Source organism: Leucopleurus acutus (assembly GCF_964270905.1).
Source record: "Leucopleurus acutus genome assembly, chromosome: 8".
In the NCBI taxonomy this organism is placed as follows: Eukaryota; Metazoa; Chordata; class Mammalia; order Artiodactyla; family Delphinidae; genus Leucopleurus; species Leucopleurus acutus.
The window spans coordinates 54,810,102-54,833,270 of NC_139151.1; the positions used below are offsets into that span (position 1 = coordinate 54,810,102).

Here is a 23,169-nt window from a genome sequence, read left to right on the forward strand (position 1 = left end):
CGGAGAGACAACAGTCCGTTATTACAAGCCTGAAGCCTCAGAAATGGGAGGGAGAGAGGAAAAGGAGTCACGTGACAAACTCGGTCGTCTCAGGCCTCCGAGAGTTTGTCCTAGAATGTCTCATTTCTATGGTAGATGGCGCTGGAATTTCCGGGGCAAAGACTTTGCTCTTCCTGAGTAATTGCTACCGCTTCCGGGGCGGGACGCGGCGAGGCTAGAGTGCTGTTCTTTAGCTCGCTGCTGACTGGTTTCTCTGCGCTCCTTGTTGCAATGAGCTTTCTCAAAAGTTTCCCGCCGCCTGGGTCGGCTGAGGGGCTCCGGCAGCAGCAGCCAGATACCGAGGCCGTGCTAAACGGGAAAAGCTTCGGCACCGGCACCCTTTATATCGCTGAGAGGTAGGTTCTCTGGTCCCCAGTGCTGGCTTCCTGCGCACCTCCTTCCCCCAGGGCGCGGGCGGTGCGGAGGAGCGGGGCGACACCAAGACCTCTGGGGCTGCGGGGCGGGGGAGCGCGTGCTCCGCGTTCCCTTGGGGGTGCATCTGCTGGGGGTAAGATTTGACTGTTCCAGTGTCGTTTGTTCGGAGCCTTTTTTTCTCCTCATTCATTATGCTTTTTACCCGCCTGTTTACCGGAGGTCTGGTGGGGTGTTGCTCTTTATTCAAGATCTCATTTTAAGGTTTTGAGTTTCCAGGCCCTGAGTTAGAGTCATCAGTGTGCCTGCCTTCTCGATGAACAGGAGCAGGAGGTGTTACCCTGAGCAGGATATGTAGGTTTAGAGCAGATTGTGCAGTATTTTTAAAATTTGGTTAAGGAGTGTAGGTTTTCTTCTGTAGGTATGGGTGGGGAGAGGAACACCTTCAACGCCACGCAGGTTGGGGTTATATCCAGAGGGACCTGACTCTCATTTTCATTCCTAGAAGGAATTGCCCTTTTATTTGGGTACCTGGGGCACTTTGTACTTTCACAGTCAGATAGACTTGTCTTAAATGTTGAGATTGTAGAATAGAGGTTCCCATTTCCATGATACACGGTTCCATTCATCTTCAGGCCAACAGTGACACATTGAATCCTTCTGTCCTTCACATCTCTCTGACTTCTGCATCAGTTTTATCTACATCCAGAGAAAATTCTCTGCTTCTAAGAGGTCACATGATTATATTGGACCCACACAGATAATCCAGGATAATCTCTCTATTTTATTGTCAACTGATTAGTAACCTGAATTACATACACAAAGTCCCTTTTGCCTTGTAACATAACACATTCACAGGTTTGACACCAGGGGAAATTGGAGTCATGGGGGCCAAAATTCTGACTACCACAGAGGGCACAAAAAGATGTAAAGAACCCTTGGTTTAGAAGGAAATCTAGTCACTGAGCAAAGCTTACGCTTTTGGCCAGTCACTGAGATAGGAAATATGGATGGGAGGAAAAGCAAGTTTGGGGAATGAGTTTGGTCTGTATATGTGTGGATTAGTTGCACATATGAGCATGTTTCTTGGGAGAGTGGTGTTAAAGATGGATAGATTAGATACCCAAGAAGAGAAGAGGACCAAGGGTAGAACCCTGGGGACACATCTACACTAAGAGGTAGGTTATAGAAGAATAGACTTGAGAAAAGTGAGAGGAGCAGTCAAATAAAATCATATCTGGAAAGCATCTATTGGGTATTGACAAGGAGACTTTCAGTGATCTTGGAAGAGCAATTTCTTTTAAGGGGTGGAAAGTGGAACACAGATATGTTCCTAGCCCCTACTCAATCCCCTTTTTCTCCATGGCTTCTCTGTGTATTCGCTCTTCTATAATATAAATCCTGTTTTGGGAAGGTCCTATACTTGTCTTTCCATTTGGAAAATTTTCAAACCTAAAGAAAAGTTGCAAGCGTTGTTAATTAATACCCATGGCTCCTTTGCAAAGATCCATCAGTTGTTAACATTTTGCCACATTTACCTCTTTCTCTTTTTTTTCTGAGCTTTTTGAGAGTTGCACACACGTCATCACTTCACATGTAAATACTTGAGCAAAAATCTAAGTATAAGGACATTCTCTTGTATAACCACAATACAGTTATCACACTGAGGAAGTACAAACTCCTTTTTAGCTCTTATCTGTTTAAAAAATTTACTTATTTCAACCTTTCACTAACAAATCTTTTTCTTTAAGAAATTATTTTTATAAAATATACATACAAAAAGAATATAAATTATAAATATATGGTTTAAGGAATTATAATTAAACTAACACCTGCATAACACCTCCAGGTTAAGAATAGAATATTACCAGTACCTTGGACACTGTTGTTCATCCCTCTACTGATTGTTAGCGTTACCTCCTTGGTCTCTTTCCCTTTTTGTTCTTTCCCACCTAGCATTTCCAAATCTTGATAGACTCAAGATCTCAACAAACTGGGAAGGCTTCCTAGAGGATGTGACAAATGAGGATTAACAGTCAGGGGAATGAGGTGGGGCTAAGAGGAAACATTCTAATTAGAAGAAACAGGATGTTCAGAGGGAATGGTGAGAAACAGTATTGTGTGTGCCAGGGTATATATCTGTGTGCACACATGCACACACACAGTTCAGCAGTTCTTCATCTGAGGGACCGAGGGAGAAAGAGTGGAAACATAATAAAGCTGGAGAAGGAGGGAGTCATGTTTATGAGCTTAGCTTATAGCCCAAAGGTTTTGGGGAAACTATTTTAGGATTTTAGGCAAAGAGGAACAGGATCTGATTTGGTTTTAGGTAGTTTTTCAGATGTGTATTGAGAGATTTAGAACTCTTGGGCTTATTTTCAAAGCTTAGTTTTCATAGAAAGTTGACTTTTTTCCAAATAAGGGAACAGAGGCATGAATCATTCAAAATAGATCATTTGAAACAAGTGAAATAAAATATTTAATTAAATTAAAAATAGGTATCTTAAACTTATAAATTATGCTCTTTTTATATCTTATTCCAAAATTAATTTAAAACCAAATAATTAAGCCAGTCCAAATTCAAGACCTCTCTTACCTTTCTGTCCTGTTTTTCTCCCCATGCCAGGAATAAAGTACAGTGATATTCTTCTGCAAAGCATTGGAGGTTAGCAAAACATTCCTCTGCACCTTTACTGGCTTCCTAATTCATTTTTTTTTTTTTTTTTTGGCGGTACGCAGGCCTCTCACTGCTGTGGCCTCTCTCGTTGCGGAGCACAGGCTCCGGACGCGCAGGCTCAGCGGCCATGGCTCATGGGCCCAGCCGCTCCGCGGCATGTGGGATCCTCCCAGACCAGGGCACGAACCTGTGTCCCCTGCATCGGCAGGCGGACTCCCAACCACTGCGCCACCAGTACTGGCTTCCTAATTCTTGATTTTCCCTTATGTGACTCATGGTTTCTTTGGGACTGGGTATAGTTAGATATTTTGGTTTGGAGGGCTTTTCTTCTAGAATATATGAAAAGAGAATGAATAAAAATGAAAACTTAGTAATCAGAGTGAACGTTGCTTTTAACTGAAACTTTCTTCTGTAGAGTACATAATCCATGTTCCTGTATAAGGTTATGAGAGCTCCATAGGAAATGCTGTGGTGAGGTAGCATTTGTGTTCTGCCAGCAGTAAGGAACTACAGAGTAATTATTATGTGCTTTTTAAAGTGAAAGCCATAATTTATAGGCACTGAATCTATGCTTATATTTCAGTTTTTCCATCTCCTAATTGAGTCACTAAAGAAAGTTTTGTGGCTTTGGTATTTCAAATCATTTTGGACACCGAAATTTGGAATACTCCTTTCTGACTTGTGATAATGCCAGGGGGTTATTGAGCTGAGAAAAAGGAGTTTATTTGCTTAAAGTAATACAGTTTTAGTAAGGGACTGGCAATATTTCTGTGATACATAAGCACTATTTCTTCTCCACATTAAGAGGAAAACAGTGGAGGAAAGGCCCATAGAACACACACAATCCAATTACAATAATAAAATCTATTTCTTTGGACCCAATGGGATGAGTCATTCTGCAAAATCATTTGTAGAGCTTTTACCAACTTTAAGCATCTCAAGATTTATCACTTTAAGCTTCCCAGGTTTTCTTTTTCTCTTTTTTTAATAAGCATGTTGAATGGAAATCTTTCTAAATGACAGTGCATATTTTTTCGCTTTTCCTTTTTTTAGTGTACAGTTCCTTATGTTTTAATGTATTTACAGAGTTGTACAATTTTACCACAATCTAATTCTGCCTTTGCTTTTGATAAGTGAGGGTCAAGTGTTACACACTTGTGCTATTAGACATTGATTTCCTTTAGGGACTAAGGTATAAAGTTCAACCTTGCCTTATATCGGATATGAATGCTCTCAAACTGCTGTACTGTCATTGTTCCTGCACAAGGGAGTCCTAGGTTCTACTATTGTATTTGTTTTTGCTTCATTAGAAATAAGACCACCAGGCTTGTTAGAGTTGTATAGAAAATAGAACGATATGGGGGTTTTATTGCGTTAACCTCTTTTTAAAAGAAAAGCTGCATTGAGATAATTTACGTAGCATGCAATCCATGTATTTGAAGTATACAATTAAATGTTTTTTAATCTATTTACAGAGTTGTGCAGCCATCAACACAATTTTATTTATTTTTAATTTTTAATTAATTTATTTTTTTTGGCAACGCCACGCAGCTTGTGGGATCTTAGTTCCCCGACCAGGGATTGAACCGGGCCCTGGCAGTGAAAGTGATGAGTCCTAACCACTGGACCACCGGGGAATTTCCAATACAATCAATTTTAGAATATTTTCATTCCCCCTGCAAAAACTGACACCCATTAGCAGTCACTTTCTATTTTCCTCCAGCCCTGTGCAACCACTATATTGCATTAACATTTTTTTTGTGGTTTCTTAAGCATCTTTTTCCTACTTTTTTTCCTGCTAAGTGGTGAAGTATTACCAAAAAATTAGCCAGTCCTTGCTCAAAACTCAACGTACAGATTTTCTTGATATATTTCCTTTGTTATACCAATGAAATATTTGCATTAGACCACTTTTGAGGGAAAACTAGATGTTGCTTATTTGTGGTTTTCTGTTAAAGCTGCAGAATAAATGAAAGGCTTCATAAAGTCTGCCTTTCAATGTGATGATTATTTTCCAGCTTGTGGTATGATTACAGCCATTTCATGTGTATATCATTTAATGTAGGATTAGTGAAGAAATTAGTGATTCCTAGGTATTTATTGCATACTTACATGCTAAGCACTATGGTAGTGGTTTTGAAGAATGTTAAATAAAGGAATATGACAAGTTTTGTCGAGTAGCTCACGTTCTGTCAGGGTACATATAAGGTTCTTTACCACAGAGTTAGGTGCTCAATAGTATATTACTGAGCATAAGTACAGTTTAGAAAAAGAAGAGATCATTATGGACTGGAATAATTGTAGGGAGGGCTCTTGGAGAGGCTGACACTTATTCAGATGAAGAGGATTTGCAAAAGCAAAAAAGGTGCCTGAAGACATTCCAAATACGAACAAGCATAAAAAGGCATAGAAACACACAGTCACTTTTCTGTGACTTAAGAAAAACTGCATTTCAAATCTGTTTGAGTAGAGGAAAATAACAGAATTGGTCTTAAAGAAATTCAATTCCTGCTGTTGAATTTTCTTATTTTAGGAATATTTCTAAACAGTATGCTTGAATTTATTCACATGTATAAAAGTGTCCAAGCTGAACTTTTATAAACGTTAGGACGTTAAATTAGGATTTAAGTTCTGAAAATAATCTACTTAAAACATGTTTTTCAGCCGCCTGTCTTGGTTAGATGGCTCCGGATTAGGATTCTCACTGGAATACCCCACCATTAGTTTGCATGCGGTGTCCAGGGACCTAAATGCCTATCCACGAGAGCATTTGTATGTTATGGTGAATGCCAAATTTGGAGGTATGTATGGTACTATTTAACCTTGAGCTTCCTTTGGTAGTATATTATATTTCAAAAAGCAGTCTCTGATCATAATCAATGTAATAATCTATTGACTTATTTTGGATAATACTTTCTTAAAATTTCAGCACAGTAAAATAGTTTGGCCTTTTTAAAAAAATATATTTATTTATTTATTTTTGACTGTGTTGGGCCTTTGTTGCTGCACATGGGCTTCCTCTAGTTGCGGCTAGCGGGGCCTACTCTTTGCTGTGGTGCACGGGCTTCTCATTGCAGTGGCTTCTCTTGTTGCGGAGCACGGGCTCTAGGTGCGCAGGCCCAGTAGTTGTGGCACACGGGCTTAGTTGTTCCGTGGCATGTGGATCTTCCCGGACCAGGGATCATACCCATGTCCCCTGCGTTGGCAGGCAGATTCTTATCCACTGTGCCACCAGGGAAGCCCATGGGCACTGCCTTGTATTTTCCATATACTTGCACTTAGAATTATTTAGCTATTGTGCGTTTGTATTTCTAGTTTTTCCTCTTGAGTTTAACTGTTCATTCTTTCTCTTTGTAAAGACATTTATATTTGGCACCCTTAGAGGCTTGGATCAGTGTACTTTGCTTCTAAGAGTTTAGGATAGAACATATTTTGTTTTGTTACAGAAATGGTTCTCAGTGGTGGACATGTTGCCCTCCCCCCATTTTGGCAATGACATTTTGATTGTCATGACTAGAGGTGGAGAGGAGTGCTACTGGCATCTAGTTAGAGGCCAGGAATGGTACTAAGCATCCTACAGTGCACATAGGACAGGCTCCCACAACAAAAAATTAACCAGTCCTAATGTCAGTAGTGCCAAGGTTGAGAAACCCTAGGGTACAGGATTCCCAAGTCTTGGATAAAATACAAAGATTCATAAAAATCTAGTGTAGTTGATGAAAGAAGAAGCAAGAAAGATTTTAAAAATCCATTTTTTTAGGCTGTCCACAATAAGTTGTAAGAATTCTGAATGAGAAACAGGTTAGGCACGAAATAGAATCTTGTGCTTGAATTTTGTAAGTATAACTAAATAAGAAGTTTATATAGTATATTGTGTTAGTTTAATATGTTCATCTTTTGTAGAAATGAACTTAGGGGTTGCAAAGACAATTGTCACATCTTTAGTAAACTTTTTCTTTTAAAATAGTGGGTTGCTTTTCTTTGAAATAGCACATAAGAGACAATCCCATGAATTTGCCTATTGAGCTATTGCTCCTTCAGTTTGAGATTTTAATAGGGTTTCAGATATAAGATGAACATTTATATTGTTATACAGGTGTGGATCCTATTTTCCCAGCCTTTGTTCCTCTCGTCCTGATTCAGACTTTTTTTTCCTCTTTGGCTTACCTCCATTAACCTCTAAAGTGGACCATCGGCTTATTGTTGAGAACATTAGATTATTTTTAAAATGACTAAAAATACATTCCCATTTCTGAAAATTTAGAAAGTTTTAAGGAGACAGTATGGCACACACTACTATGATCTAGCATGAGATGATGAGTGTTTGTCATGGTAGTATTTTCTTTTCCTAATTATAGAAATGCTATATTACATTTCTGTTTACTGCCTTAAGATAGATTCCTGCAGATATAAAAGAAGGTATTAATTAATAGTAGTTATTTCTAGGGAGAGGACTAGAGGGTAGGGACTTTTTCCTTTGAATCCGTCTTGACTCTTTTACTTATATTTATACCAGCATGAATTACTTTTTTTTTTTTAATTTTTATTAGAGTATAGTTGCTTTAAAATGTGTAGTTTCTGCTGTAACAGCAAAGTGAATCAGTTATATATATACATATATCCCCTCTTTTTTAGATTTCCTTCCCATTTAGGTCACCACAGAGCACTGGGTACAGTTCCCTGTGCTATACAGTAGGTTCTCATTAGTTATCTATTTTATATATCGTAGTGTATATATGTCAATCCCAATCTCCCAGTTCATCCTGCTCCCCCTCCGCCCTTGGTATCTGTAAGGTTGTTTTTTACATCTGTCTCTATTTCTGCTTTGCAAATAAGTTCATCTGTACCATTTTTCTAGATTCCACATACAAGCGATATTATACGATATTTGTTTTTCTCTTTCTGACTTATTTCACTCTGTATGACAGTCTCTAGGTCTATCCATGTCTCTGCAAATGGCACTATTTTGTTCCTTTTTATGGCTGAGTAATATTCCATTGTATATATGTACCACATCTTCTTTATCCATTCGTCTGTTGATGGACATTTAGGTTGCTTCTGTGTCCTGGCTATTGTAAATAGTGCTGCAGTGAACACTGGGGTGCATGTATCTCTTTGTGTTATGGCTTTCTCTGGGTATATGCCCAGGAGTGGGATTGCTGGGTCTGAGTTACTTTTATAATTTGAAAAGTGATATCCATTCAGTTATAGAATAATAATTACAGTATGATACTATTCTGTTTTTTTAAATGCATTGAAAAAGTTTGGTAGTACCATAATGTATTCAACTCCTTAGAATTGTTTGGAACTCTGCAATATTTTTGTATTTTACTTTTTACAGAAGACACTTCTATTATATTTGACAATTTAATAACATTAGAAACAGGACAGAAAACGTCCTATTAAATCTGCTATTTAAAACTGCTAACAGTGGCCACTGAAATTTTTTTCCTTTTTTGCTTATCTGTATTTTTTCATTATTCTGCAGTGAACTTGTATGACTTAACAAAGGTAAAAAAAATTTAGTGGATACCCCCTTATTATTGATTTCTATGAGTAGAATTGCTGCATTAAAAGTAAATATTTTTAAAGCTCTTAACATATATTGTCAAGTTGCTTTCCAGAAAGTTTATACTTTCAATACCTCTCTACCTTATCTTCATCTATATGGAGAATTAACATTTTTTCAAAATGGTAACTGTAATATGCTAAACAAAAGTTTTATATATATATGTGTGTGTGTATATATATATATATATATTTTTTTTTTTTTTTTTTTGCGGTACGCGGGCCTCTCACTGTTGTGGCCTCTCCCGTTGCGGAGCACAGGCTCCGGACATGCAGGCTTAGCGGCCATGGCTCACGGGCCCAGCCGCTCTGCGACATGTGGGATCTTCCCAGACCAGGGCACGAACCCGTGTCCCCTGCATCGTTAGGTGGACTCCTAACCACTGCGCCACCAGGGAAGCCCCAAAAGTTACATTTTTAAGATGATTGGTTGAACATGTTTTGGTGGTTTGGGGGTCTTTTTAAGTGTTTTATTGACCATTTTTAAAAAAATTATTATTATGAACTAATTCAAACATTGAAAAGTACAGAATAATAAAAAATTTCCATTATTTAATGTCCAGTGTAAATTCTAACATTTTTCATAATTATTCTAGTCTAAAAGAAATAAACTATATTAATACTACTGAAATCTTTTTTGTATCCCTCCCCATTTCGTTCCTAACTCTGTCTCCAGAGTTCATCTTAAAGATGGTGTATGTCCTTCTTGTCTATGCTTTTAGATTTTTACTGAATATGTATATACCCATAAGCACTATAATGGTTCTCTTTTGTGTTTAAAATTTTAATGTAAGTGGTATTATATATATTCTGCAACGAGCTCTTTCACTCACTTATATTTTAAAATGTCTTCATTTTGGTACATATAAATCACATTTAGTCATTTTCAGCTGCTATCTCTCAAACATAGTATGACCAGGTTACAATACATCTATTTCCTTTTTTTAATTAACATTTACTTTTTATGTTTTCTATAGTACATATAGTAGTTCAGTAAACATTCACATACAAACTCCTTGTGTACATAATATGTACTTAAATGAGGAATTTCTGGGTAGTAGGATAAACACATGTCTGGAATGGTTTTAGCAATTTCTACTTCCACCAGCAGCATGTGCTAGTTCTCTTTATTGAACATTTGTATTTTTTTCTTGCCAACAGACTTTGTTAATTTATCTTTTGGGTCAGCTAACTTTCATGGGCCTTAGTTTTCTCATCTGTGAATTGTTGGTGATGAATCACATCAGTGGTTTACAAACTGCTGCTGAACCCCTTGTTTCAAGGTGAAAGAAACAGACATGACAATAGAACTCTACTTGATAGAGGCCTGACTGTACAGGTTTCCTCACCCCCACCATGACGTTGGGGCTTGGAATCCCTAGGACTCAAAGTACAGTGTGACTAGACCAGAGAGACTATCCAGAGTCTTTTTTAGCTCTAAAATAACAATGTTCTTATAATTTGAAGTAAAAAATTGCAGTATTTAGATATATCAGTAAGCATCCTTTAATTTAGGCTTCTATTTTTGAAAACAAATAAACATCATTAAAAAGCTATTTTTTATTCCCTTTCTAGAAGAATCAAAAGAATCTGTTGCTGATGAAGAAGAGGAAGACAGTGATGATGATATTGAACCTATTGCTGAATTTAGATTTGTGCCTAGTGACAGATCAGCCTGTGAGTACTCTGTGGAGTTCTTTTCCCTTTAAGTACGAAGCATTCCCTCATCCCTCCCCCCACACACTTACCTTCACCCTCATTACCTCTCTTCTGTTGCTTTTTCTTCATTTTAGCATCTGTAATATCACTGAGGACCAGATAACTATTAATATAAAGATTGTGAATGAAGTGATAGTACAGTAGATGCCGTGTTGCCTGGTATGTTTTGTGAGTGGAGGAATATGTTATTTTTATGGACTTGATGCTGTTGACTGTGAATCTCACTGGAAAGAGGACAGAGGACTCATGGCATTTCTAAAGTGGAAGATGCCAGGATAGCTGGAAAGAGCCCTGCCAGCTGAGGGGCTTCACCCTGAGGCCAGTGGTCTGACCAGGACACTGACACTTTTTTTTAGAAAAATCCAGCCAGGCATGAAGGAATGTCAATAATGTTTTGAAATGAACTCTTATTATTTTGTGGCGTGTCCATTGCTATCAAGCACTTTTCAAGATTGATTCTCCTCGGAATTTGGCAGGTTTTGTAAATGTTGTGACCCTAGTATACCTCTTGTCTACTCATTAAATTTATTTGCCCTGATGGTTATTTTATTAAATTTTTATTGTACATTGGTCAGAAAAAAATTAATTAGGAATTTTTAATTTACTTGTTCAGTGGAGGCCATGTTCACTGCAATGTGTGAATGCCAGGCTTTGCATCCAGATCCTGAGGATGAAGATTCAGATGATTACGATGGAGAAGAATATGATGTGGAAGCACATGGTTAGTGAAGTGGATTTTTTAAAGTGTTTGTGTATGTGTTTCATTTTAAGCATCTATTTGTATAGGATATGGGATTATAGTTCTTTATATCTCTAAGTATCCATATAGCTTGGTTTTTAATAAAAGCAAATGGCACAATTCATGTCTCAGCCAAATTAGAAAATTTCATGGGCTTCCGAGGCTTGAGAGCAAAAAATAAGAGATTACTCAGGGGAGAAAGTGGATAGAGATAAATGGAAGGAAGGAAAATGATAGGATAGTGGGTAGTCAGGAGAGTCTTTTAAGTTGATGAAGTTGCTCTCAGAAAACAAACCTTCTCTCTCCATTGCTTGGAACCTGTATCATCTACATCTTTAACATATTCCATCTAACACCTCATTGCCAAAGTAATTTCTTTTTCCCACAACCATACTTGATTGATCTAAGAATATCTCCCTTTACCTCCCCAGAGCATAGTGCAGTCACTAGCTTGGTGTAGAGTCTTGTTACTTGAGGTGCCTGCTGTTCTCTTTTCTTTTTCCCACTAGTCTCATGTATACAAGTTTGGCTCTCTGAAGCCTTTTCCTCCATATATACCACTTCCTGGCCTGAGAACACTCATTTCTGGGATTTCCCTTTATATATCTAAATACATTCTCATCTTTGCTGAGATTTTGGGGTAATTAAAAAAAATTTTTAAATAAATTTATTTATTTTGGCTGCATCGGGTCTTCGTTGCTGCACGTGGGCTTTCTCTAGTTGTGGCGAATGGGGGCTACTCTTCGTTGGGGTGTGCGGGCTTCTCATTGCAGTGGCTTCTCCTGTTGCGGAGCACCGGCTCTAGGCATGCGGGCTCGGTAGTTGTGGCTCATGGGCTCTAGAGCACAGGCTCAGTAGTTGTGGCACACAGGCTTAGTTGCTCGGCGGCATGTGGGATCTTCCCGGACCAGGGCTCAAACCCGTGTCCCCTGCGTTAGCAGGCGGATTCTTAACCACTGCGCCACCAGGGAAGTCCCAATTTAATTTTTTTAATCCTGTACTTTCCAGAATTTCTGATTTTTTAAAAATTAATTAATAAATTTTTGGCTGCGTTGGGTCTTAGTTGTGGTGTGCGGGCTCTTCATTGTGGTGTGTGGGCTTTTCTCTAGTTGTGGCGCATGGGCTTCTCTCTTGTTGTGGCACACGGGCTCCAGAGTGCACTGACTCATTAGTTGCAGTGCACGAGCTCTCTAATTGAGGCATGCGGGCTCTCTAGTTGTGGGGTGCAGGCTCAGTAGTTGCAGTGCATGGACTTAGTTACCCCGCGGTATATGGGATCTTAGTTCCCTGACCAGGGATCGAACCAGCGTCCTCTGCATTGCAAGATGGATTCTTAACCACTGGACCACCAGGGAAGTCCTCAGAATTTCTGATTTTTTAAAAGGAGCATGTATTTTTATCAGTAAAAAATACTCACATGTAAAATTCCCACCTTGGGATAATACAAGACTCCCTAACTTTAGGAACACCCTCTTTTCCTTCTAGTCTCTGGACATTTGATTCTTTGGGAATTGCTGTTTACTGGCTTGTTATGTCTTGGAATCCCTTCTCATCCTAGAGAGTAGAGACATTTTCTTTGTATCTCTGTCTTCAACAGATGGCTGATATATGTATGTTAAATGAATGTTGAGTGTTTTCCTGGAAGCCTTTTCTCATTTTAGCTTACCTTCAGTAAGTGCATTATTGATTATCTTTTTTTTTTTCTAATTGTTTTTTAGTAGCTTAAAAGCTTTTTATTTATTTAGAACAAGGGCAGGGGGACATCCCTACATTTTATACCTATGAAGAAGGATTATCCCATTTAACAGCAGAAGGCCAAGCCACACTGGAGAGATTAGAAGGAATGCTTTCTCAGTCTGTGAGCAGCCAGTATAACATGGCTGGAGTCCGGACAGAAGATTCAGTAAGAGATTATGAAGGTGAGTACACAGAATTAACTCTTTATAGTGTAGGAAACAAACGTAGAATTACATAGAATGGGAATTCTATGTAAAATTTTTTTTTAACTTTTTTCCCTAACTACAAAGACAGTCTATGTTCATAGTCAAAAAATTTTTAATGGGCACAGGCAAAGAAGAAATGAAAAATCAAGTAGAATTCTAATTGAGAGACATCTGTTACTTTCCTGCTGCATATCTTTCCAGTCTTTTTGTTTGCTTGCTATGTAAGTGTATGTGCAGGCACACATTGATGCTGCCATTTTAATTTTTTAAATGAATTCCTGCATGATTATGGGCAAAACTAGTCAGTTGATTAAGAGGGCTAGACAGCATTCAAGAAACTTGGGATTTCTTTTAGTGACAGACATTTGAACCTTACACAAGTGGCTTTAACTGTTTCATTTGTCTCATATTTGTAAGCCGCTTTGTAAATATTTTACCTATTAGACTGGTTCCCTTTTCTAAGTGTCCTGTTTCAGTTAGAATCTTAACGTATTTCTTTTGACTCAGCCTTTACCATTTTTTCCCTTATCCAGTCCAATACTGAATTCTATGGATTTTTCCTTTAAATGACTTTTCAGATCTCTTTGCTATAATTACTGCTATCCTTTAAACCTAGCCCCTTTTCTTCTCACACTGGATTTACAATAGTAAATTTTTTGCCTCAGTCATTCCTTCCTCCAGCTCACTGTGCCATATTAATCTTCTGAGAACACTCTGTGTCCTCCCTGTATAAGGATGTCCCCTCAGTGATTGTCTGATACTCACCATATGAAGTTCAAACTCTTCTCTCTGACTCTGAAGAGACAGCTGTGTCTCTGCCCTACTTGTCTCCAGTCTTGTTCCTGCTACCCTCAATAAAACATTTAGATAGTGCTCTTATTTGCCAGGTCCTGATTTAAGCACATTATATGTATTTGCTCATTGAATCCTTCCAAGAACCGTCTGGTAGATGCTGTTATGATCCCCATTTTACAGATGAAGAAACTGAGGCACAGAAAGGTCACATAACTTGATTGAGGGCAATAGCTAGTAAGTGGTAAGAGGATTAAATGAACTAATATGCAAAAACAATATGCCAGGCACTGTTGTGAGCATTTCTTACATCTTATATATATTCATTTCAGTATTTTATGTTGCTGCAGAATCTTAATACTTCTAATTTTTAGTGATGGAGAATGTTCTTAAAGAGGGTTACCACAGTTTTTCTTTTATTGGTACATTTAAGTTTCTCTCATAATGTTGTGATCAGTATCTCCATGCACATAGCATTCTGACCTGGGGGTCCTGAAGTTCTGGGATATTTAATTTGGAAAAACTTAGGCTTTGGGTCACACTTTTTCCTTATGTCTCCTCTCCATTTTAAGCCCTAGGTGGTGAGCCTCTAACACAGGCTTTAGGGTGAGATGGCTCAGGTGATTTCTAGTGCTCTGCCAAACTCTTAGCTGAAAGAATTCAAGATATTTTTTTATTATAATGATTAACTGAAGAGTACCCTTGGACAGTGAAAAATCTTTCATCACTGAAGTTTCTTTGTTGTTTTTAATTGTAAAATTCCTTATTTGATGCTTTGTAGCAAGTGGTTTTAAGGTCACAAACACTTGTTGCTAAAGTGAGATTTTTGGACTTGTATTCCTAAGCCTCATTAGCGTATGGAGACTTGCCTATATATAAAACTTCTTCAGCCTGTACCATTCTCTATCTTCTAAAGTCCTGGGTACCCATATCACTCTATTGCCATTTATTTGTTTATTTGACCTGTGCATTTTCTTTTTTTTAAGTTATTTTTAAAATAAAAATTGTATATATTCAAGGTATACAACATAATGTTTAGATATATACATGGTGAAATTTCTACTGCTGGCATTTCAGTGCTTTGTGTGTTTGTTTATGTAAGAGGTGTTTGTTGAGCTACAGTGCCAGGTACAGAGAATACAGGAGTGCTCAAGAGAGATGCGGTTATATCTGTCAATGACAATCTAGTGGCGAGAAAAATAAATTAACTAATTAGGTAGTTATAGTACATTGTGATACAGCATTGAGATATAGGGGAGACTTGAGGAAGTGTGGAATCAGAGACTGGGCCTGTCACTCAGCTTGGATAGTCAGGGAGAGAGTCAAACTTCATGGAGTAAGTGACATTTAAGCCAGAATCTAAAGATGAATAAAAATGAACCAAGTGAAGAGGGATTGCATACAGTTTGGGGAGAGAGGCAGGTAAAAGGATCAGTCATGTGCAAAGGTCCAAGAGACCATTTAGCTTTGGGGAACTGAAAGTTCATATGTCTGGAACTCTGAGTGTGAAGGGTAGTTATTATAGCAACAGATAAAGGTGGAGTAGTGAACTGGGCTGTATATTAAAGGAACTTGAAAGCTGTGTTAATGAATTTCAACTTATGCGTAGGTCATTGGGAAACCAGTGAAGAATTTTAGTTTGATTAATGTTTCAGAAGATGACTCTGGCTATGATAACAAAAAATTAATTGCAGAGGGAAATACTAGAGGAAAGAAGAGAAACCCTGTTAAGTACTTTATGATTTAAATTAGATAAGAGATAGAGGCCTAAATTACGTAGTGGCAGTGCGTGTCAAAAGACAACAGATTTGAGAGATATTTAAGAGAGAGAAGCAACAGAAGTTAGAGACATGGTAGGGGTTTCTGGGTTGGGCAGGTAAAAGGTATCCTTTTGCAAAACTCTTTGGAGAGAGAAGCATTTTCTACGTGGAAAGATGATGAGTTAATTTTAGATAAGTGTTGTTTTTGCATGCCCTGCTGGATATCAAGGTGGTGGTGTGCCAGTGGGCTGCAGGCAGAAGCCAGTTTGTGGTGGGCTAAAGAGTTGAGGGGTGAGTGGGAAGTGAAGAAGTGGAGAAAGCAGCTTTAGGCAACTCTTTCCAGAGGGCTTTTTTTTTTCTTGTCCTCCCCTCTCCTTTTTTTTCAATGAGATAAGAAAAAGAGATATGTAAGAACCTCGCTCTACTTATTTAGTCTTCTCTCCTGAATTATGTCGTAAGCTTATGAAGATAGGACTTCATATCATAAAAAAAAGTCACACAGTAAACACCTAGCACTGTTCTGTGAAGAGAGAACAATGGATGCTTACTGCATTTGAAAGTCCCTACCTGGTGTTCTTTCAGTGTTCAGGTTGAGAATTGCGAAGTAAATATTAAATATATAGACTAATTTTAACTTGGCCTAAATCCACAGGTGGCATTTTTCTTTCTCAGTTTGTTCCTTGGTACTTTTAATTTTCAAAAGAGAAAGAAACTGCAACTCCTACAAGCAGGGGGCACTAGCTTCCTTCTGGTCTAACTTTGAGCTGAATCTTTACCTATCTGAAGTGCTTAGTAGACTGTTGCTCAGTGGTTAATTTTTTCTTCAGATGGGATGGAGGTAGATGCTACACCAACAGTTGCTGGACAGTTTGAGGATGCAGATGTTGATCACTGAAAATGATTGATGCTGCTTTAGGGTGAGTAGTTTATTTTCTCCCTTGTCACTGAACATGAAAATCATGTGAAATAATTGATTTTTATTTTCATAATTGAGGAGAACTCCATAAAATTAGCAGTTGTGGAAAAATGTTAGTTATTCATTTATGAAATTATTTAAAATCGTGTAGGTTTTTTCCCTAAGAAATCAAGATCTGCCAACATGGTGATATTCGGGTTAACATTTATTGAGCACTTATTACGTGCTAAGCACTATGCTAGGCATTGAGAGTACATGGAAGAATAAGACATACCCATCTTCAGTGAATCAGGAGAAGGATATTACCCTTTGTTCAGAAACAGAGATATCCCTGGTTGGCTCAGGTGGGAACAACAGAGCCTGAGGTCATGTCCTGCTCTGCTCAGTCACCTTTTCCCACTTGTGATGTTTGAAACCTTAACATACTCATCAAAAAACACAAAGCAGAGATTTGCTGCAACTCACTACTTTTCAGTTGAGGGAGGAAGTAGAAGTCATTCCAATCTGAGTTTAAGCTTTGAATCATAATCTTGTATCAGTTTCCCTCGTTTTGAGTATAATGGAGGACCAAGGTCCTGGGCACTTCAGTGTTAAAGGCTGATTTGCCAAACCATATCAAGTCCACGTACAGTTGCCCAAAAGCTGTCACTTCCCAAGTTGCTTCATTCCTGCTTTTCTTGACGGACATGAGTTCACTGCCAATTTTCTCTCCTCTGACACATTCTCATGAGCTTTGCCTGAAGTTTGTTCCTGACTGTTTACTTGTTACATGCTACTCTGAGAAATAAATTGTCCTTTGTCAGTTTGAGTATCTCAACTGTATGTTAAATACTAGCTGAAGGTCATGTAACTAGTTTATATCATACTGAGCTAGGATTAGTAATTAGCAGTCCTTCCTTTAAAAACTAAGATCAGGAATACCCTGGCAGTCCAGCAGTTGGGACTCCGTGTTTTCACTGCCGAGGGCCTGGGTTTGATCCCTGGTCCGGGAACTAAGATCCCACAAGCTGTACAACGTGGCCCCAAAAAAAAAACTGTTAAGATTTTTACATTGTTAAATTGTTGTTCCACTGTCCCCTTTACAACGTCCTTCTACTGCTGACCTTATAGCATTTTCTTGAATACTAGCTGTTTTCCATTCTTTGAGTACTTATACCCAGGTTCTTTGTTTTATTAAAGCATATAGTAATAACGTGGCAAGATTTATGTATTTTTGGCTTGAGTTTTATACCATTGTCAGTCATCCAATTAGGTTGTAAGATCCCTTGTTTTTCAAGTTCCATTTACCTTCCAGATTATTGCCACTGTGAAAATAACATCGCTTCTTATAGTAACCATGAATTGTGATAATGGAACTCTGCCTTCCTCTTAGATGCCAGTGGAACTATTAAAAAATAATCTTAAGAGTTCTGTGATTTAATATCTCTTTCTTTAAATATTTATTTCCACAACATTTATTTCTGTCATTGGTAGCCATATAGTCTAAAATCAGCAATGTCTCCTCTGCACTTAGCTGGAGCTCTGTTAACATTAATTTTCAGATCTCACAGTTCCAGATGTCAGTATTTCACTATTCTACTTCATGGGAAATCTTTCAGTACCAATATAAGCCTTCTTCCCTTATTTCTCAGATTCTTATTTATTACATTCTTTATAGCGTGTGGATTTTTTTCAGTAACTTTTATTGAAACTGGAAAACAGATTTTTTGATCTGGCTTTAACATATTTCTTCTTGAAAACAGACTATTCAGAGAACACCAACTACTCTACTAATAAGATTGAGAAACTTATTCGGTATGTCACAAATGGTTACACAAATGGGATGTTACAGCATTTCCTGGCGAGAATTCTTAGCATTCTTTGTAATGCAATTTTATGGTGAAATAACTGTAAAATAGCCCAAACTTTCTAATGAGCTGATGATTTGTTTTCCTTTCATTTTGTGCTACAGCTGGAGCAGAGAGATACTTTATTCATAAAGTTTATATAAGTTCTTCATCTGGATAATTGACCTCAATTCCAAACAATGTCTGTAAATTTTTAATCATTTAAAATTACATTTGCTTTTGAGGAGTGAACAAGGAATAATTAGAGTGTGTATGCAACTATTAAAAATTTCAAGATAATGGAGCTAGGACTTCTCAATGCATGAGATAGGGTGGAGGGGAAGGCACATGAATAGTGGAATCACAACTCTACCACGTACCAGCTGTGTGCCTTTGGACAGGCGTATAACTTCTCTAATTCTCAGTTACCTCTTCCGAAAAATGAGGATGATAGTAAATACCTGGCAGGATTGTTGCTAAGACTGAGATATAATATATCTAAGTCCCTGGCACTCTTGACTAGGCATTTAATAAATTAGCTATTATTATTATAAACACTGTAAACCTTTTGTTTTTCAGATTCTGCTCATAACCTTAGGAGAGAACTTGGTGCCTCTTCCACTGTGGAGTGGGTATTGATGAAAGTCTTTTTCCTTCTCCAAAACTTACCTGAACCAGTTCTTTCTTGAGACAGATTATACTGAGACAACAAGTTGTCGCCAGCACAAGAAACTATGACCTTTATTAACAAAGGTGAATTAACTTAACCAAGAGGGTATTTGTAGTTTATCATTTACTCCAAAACTTTGTGTCTAGGTGTACCCTCCGTAGGCTTATAATTCCTGCCTTCACTATATGCATCCTCATAACCTAGCAGGACTACATGGTGGAAATGCACTGGCACTTGAAGGTGTAGGTAGACTGCATGGGAAAGAGAGGGGCTGAATACAAGATATACACCTTAGGGCCTAAGAATACCCTTACTCCTTAAAAAAAGAAAAACAGATATCTCAGATAAATCCTGGCCTATGCACAGTCTCCGCAGGGTTAAAGGTCTTTTTCTTTTTACTAATTGGGAACCCAGATTAATTAACTCTAGGGAGCCTCTTCAGAAACAGCCCAGCCACACATACTACCACTAACACAAGTGCTTTTGCCTAGCCTTTGCTCCTTTCACCGTGTTTCACCAGTCTGTTCTCTTTTAACCTCTTAGGTTATATCCTTCCATTCCCAACCTCTTAGGTCAGTTTCTGTAAAAGAACAAGTGAAATTGGGGTGAAGTTCTCAAAGTACTTCAGATAATTGTTTTGTCTTTGTAATAGCTTAACAAATAAATCTAGGTTTTCTATATTATTGTGCTCTTATCCTTTTTTTTTAATTCGTTTTTCTTGGAGTATGGTTGCTTTACAATGTTGTGTTAGCCTCCACTGCATAACAGAATGAATCGGCCATACACATACAGATATCCCCTCCCTTTTGGACTTCCCTCCCATTTTCATTCTTGCCTAAAACCATTAATGAGAAACATTTCTTAAAAAATTAGTGTTGGCAAAAACTGAGAATCTTGTTGGTCTTATTTTTGTTTGACTTTTGTTGAGAACATGAACATGAAATAAGTAAGAAAATGTATAGTTAGAGCTTCAGCCAGATGTTTAGTAGGACAAGGTCATAACACATTTCAAAGGGATTTCTGCTTCCACTTGAATCAGGAGTAATTTCTCAGGGCATACTTTTCAACTCTCAATTTTCTGTTTTCACAGACACCTGGGTAGTTATCAGGCTGATTTGTAATTACAGGTTTATACTTGGACTTTTTTTTTTTTTTTGGCGGTACGCAGGCCTCTCACTGTTGTGGCCTCTCCTGTTGCGGAGCACAGGATCTGGACGCGCAGGCTCAGCGGCCATGGCTCACGGGCCCAGCCACTCCGCGGCATGTGGGATCCTCCCAGACCGGGGCACGAACCCACGTCCCCTGCATCGGCAGGCGGACTCTCAACCACTGCGCCACCAGGGAAGTCCCTATACTCGGACTTTATGACCTTAAAAATAGGTTAGGAAAGCTATTCACAGTTACTTGCCTAATTAGTGACTAGTGTGTCACCACTAAGCCCAGTGTTCTTTTCAGCACTTTTACTTGGTTTCCCTCATCTTGCATGGTAGACTGAAAAAAACGAATATTCTTTTTCCTGACCAGACTCTTATAAATACTGAATTTGTTACAACAAGCAAAGATAAAGGCCGCTTGGAAATGGGAACTGAAATTTACTGAGACCTTCTCTGTACTGTTCTGGGTTCTTTACATGCATTATGCATATAATATTCTTAACCACCTTATGAGTTATAGGTGCTTTTATGATCCCACTTTAGAGATGAGGAAACTGAGTTATACAGGGAGAGGTAAAGTAACGCTTGAGGTCACATAGATAGGGAGCTGTGATTTTTAAGCCTGTGCTCCCAAATACCATTCAGCCTTACCATCTACCAGCAGCTGAAAGGAAGCACATTTTCTTTTTACTGCAGGGTTTTCAGTGCTAAAATTTCAATAGACAGCACAGGAAGTTCCCAAATTTCTCTGTTGCCAATCTCAGCAGCACTCATAATTCTATGCTAGACGTTTATCCATTCTTCAGTAAGCAGTCTGGGTATTCTTATGGGCTAATCTTAGCAATTCTATTTGAATTCCTTTTTAAAGTCATGTTTACATACTTGTAATCATGACTTTTAGTGAAACATAAAGTGCTCTTTGATAACATATCAACAAAATGTTGAGATTCTGTGCACTGTGTTTCCTGTAGGCACTGCTGTGGTCAGCCTGGTATTGTGGATAATGCAGTCAGCTAAGATGCAGGAGACCAAGCATCTAGTTCTGACTTGGCAGACAAGATATTTAACCTCTCTGGACCTACTTCCTCATCTTTGTAAAATAAGAGGACTAGACTTTCAAAGTCTAAATGACTTAAAAAGAGTCAACTGTAACATTCTGTAATAGTAGGCAGGTGTACCCATAGCTTTGAGAAAATAAGAGAAAGAAGAAAAGATCAGGTCACACTTTTTAAAAATAAAATTCATAATGATCAGCAAGCCAACATTTCTTGATTCTATTTGAACTTAATTTTAGGGTTGCTGGAATTGTTTTGTTTACTGCTTCTTGGTGTAGAGGAAATTTTAAGAAAAGACATAGACATTCTCGCCCCATAGCTAGGGTTAGTGGTCGTCTGATCTAGGTTCTGTAGTTTAAAAATGTATTCATTAAAATATCCCAGTGGATTTCTGCCTCCCTCAGGTCACTTTGTCAGATATTGGTACTTTTCAGATAGGCTTGTTTAAATGTTGATTGTGTATTTTGAGCTCTTGTTGGGATCTTGCCGGTATTGTTAAAGATGAGGGATTATGCACAGATGATCATAGTATATAGCCCTTTATTTTTAGAAGACAAGTGTGATTACTCATTGTTCAGAGAAATTTTAGATAAAATTTTATTTATCTGCAGGATTTCAGATAGAATCACTATATAGTTAATTGTCATACAAATCATATTTTTAAAGTATTTCTAGAATGGGTGAATCTTCATCTGGTACCCATCTTCTGTGGCTAGTAGATAGTAATTAAAATCTGAGAAAATCTCTTATGAGGATTCTGATAGAATTATTACCATCCCTTGACAAAGAAGCTGAAATTGAAAAATACTTTCACTAGCGTCTCGCTTTGTCTGCCCCATCTACGTAAATAAAATCAATATCTAATGTCAGGGACTTAATAACTTCAGATGAGAAATCAGGACAACTTTGGGGAGAGAGCAGTGAACTTAGAATTGTTGTTTTTAACACCATTTTAAGAAGATAAAATAGAAATACATAACTTGGATGAGAAGGCTAATAAATAAAAGTGTATACAGACGAATTCTTCTTAGGATTTTATTTTTGGATTATTTTGAAGATTGTATGAATCACTAACAACAGTGTCTAGAAGATGATGCAATAAATGTTAATTATTACCAATAGTAGTTAATTCTTTCTATAACAGAAAGAAGCAGCTACAAATGTAATGTTAACTCAGCTCTTAGAATACATCTGAGATGGCTGATATTTAAAATTCCACTGAGCAATTAAAACAGATGTGATAAAATTATGCATTTTTCTCGAAGGCCCTTCAGGCCTTCACTGCAGGTCTCTACCCTTGCTCTACAAACAGGTCCAATGGACTTGCTCATCTAGTTTCTAGGCATGTAACAGGTTAGAAAAGGAGAAAAGGGGTGGTTGCCTCAGGCATATTAATAGCAGCAGTAAACAGCTGACAGAATTATGAAGAAAAGCAAATATGTATTACCCCAAAATATAGCAGTCTAAGCCTTCATAGCGTGTAATGCAGATATGAGAGTAGTGTAGCAATTTATGTTCATAAAAGTATGACCAAAATTATCAGCCTAAATTCTGGTTGTAAATATCCAAATCTGGCTAATTTAAGCAGAAAAAAAAAAAAAAAGGCAAAAAAAAGGCTATCTGGTAGCTCACAAAATGGACATGAAAGCTGAAATAAACCAGGCTCAGAAAAAGGTTAGGAACTAGGATTGGTTTACATAAGATGTTGTGATTCCTCTGGGTGTTAGACTGATTGAATTGCTTCTGTGTCTTTGAGTCACCACAGGGTCCTGGTTGGCACTGTGTGTGTTGCCAGAAGACAGGACTGTCTGGCCCCTTCAGCTTCTGTAGTGGAAGGGCACTGCCCCTGCCCAGATTCTCACAGTAGTGGATTATCCCAAATAGAAAGGAGGCTTGGATGCTGGTTTGAAAAATTTACAGCTGTCTACTGCATCCCCAA

General features: G+C 38.0%; 1 protein-coding gene across 4 annotated transcripts in view; it reads left to right on the forward strand.

The window, feature by feature from the left end:
- The first annotated feature begins 202 nt into the window (after positions 1-202).
- Positions 203-23,169, forward strand: part of CLNS1A (chloride nucleotide-sensitive channel 1A) — a 33,589-nt gene continuing 10,622 nt past the window's right edge. The window contains exons 1-7 of one of the 4 annotated variants that reach the window (XM_082845625.1): positions 203-395; positions 5,753-5,889; positions 10,232-10,333; positions 10,989-11,096; positions 12,860-13,033; positions 16,437-16,526; positions 18,931-22,567. In XM_082845625.1, coding sequence (XP_082701751.1) covers positions 271-395; positions 5,753-5,889; positions 10,232-10,333; positions 10,989-11,096; positions 12,860-13,033; positions 16,437-16,504 — 714 coding nt within the window. In that variant the 5' untranslated portion in view covers positions 203-270 and the 3' untranslated portion in view covers positions 16,505-16,526; positions 18,931-22,567. Of the gene's footprint in view, positions 396-5,752; positions 5,890-10,231; positions 10,334-10,988; positions 11,097-12,859; positions 13,034-16,436; positions 18,880-18,930; positions 22,568-23,169 lie in introns of those variants that run through there. The other 3 variants (XM_082845626.1, XM_082845628.1, XM_082845627.1) reach the window with 3 other exon arrangements.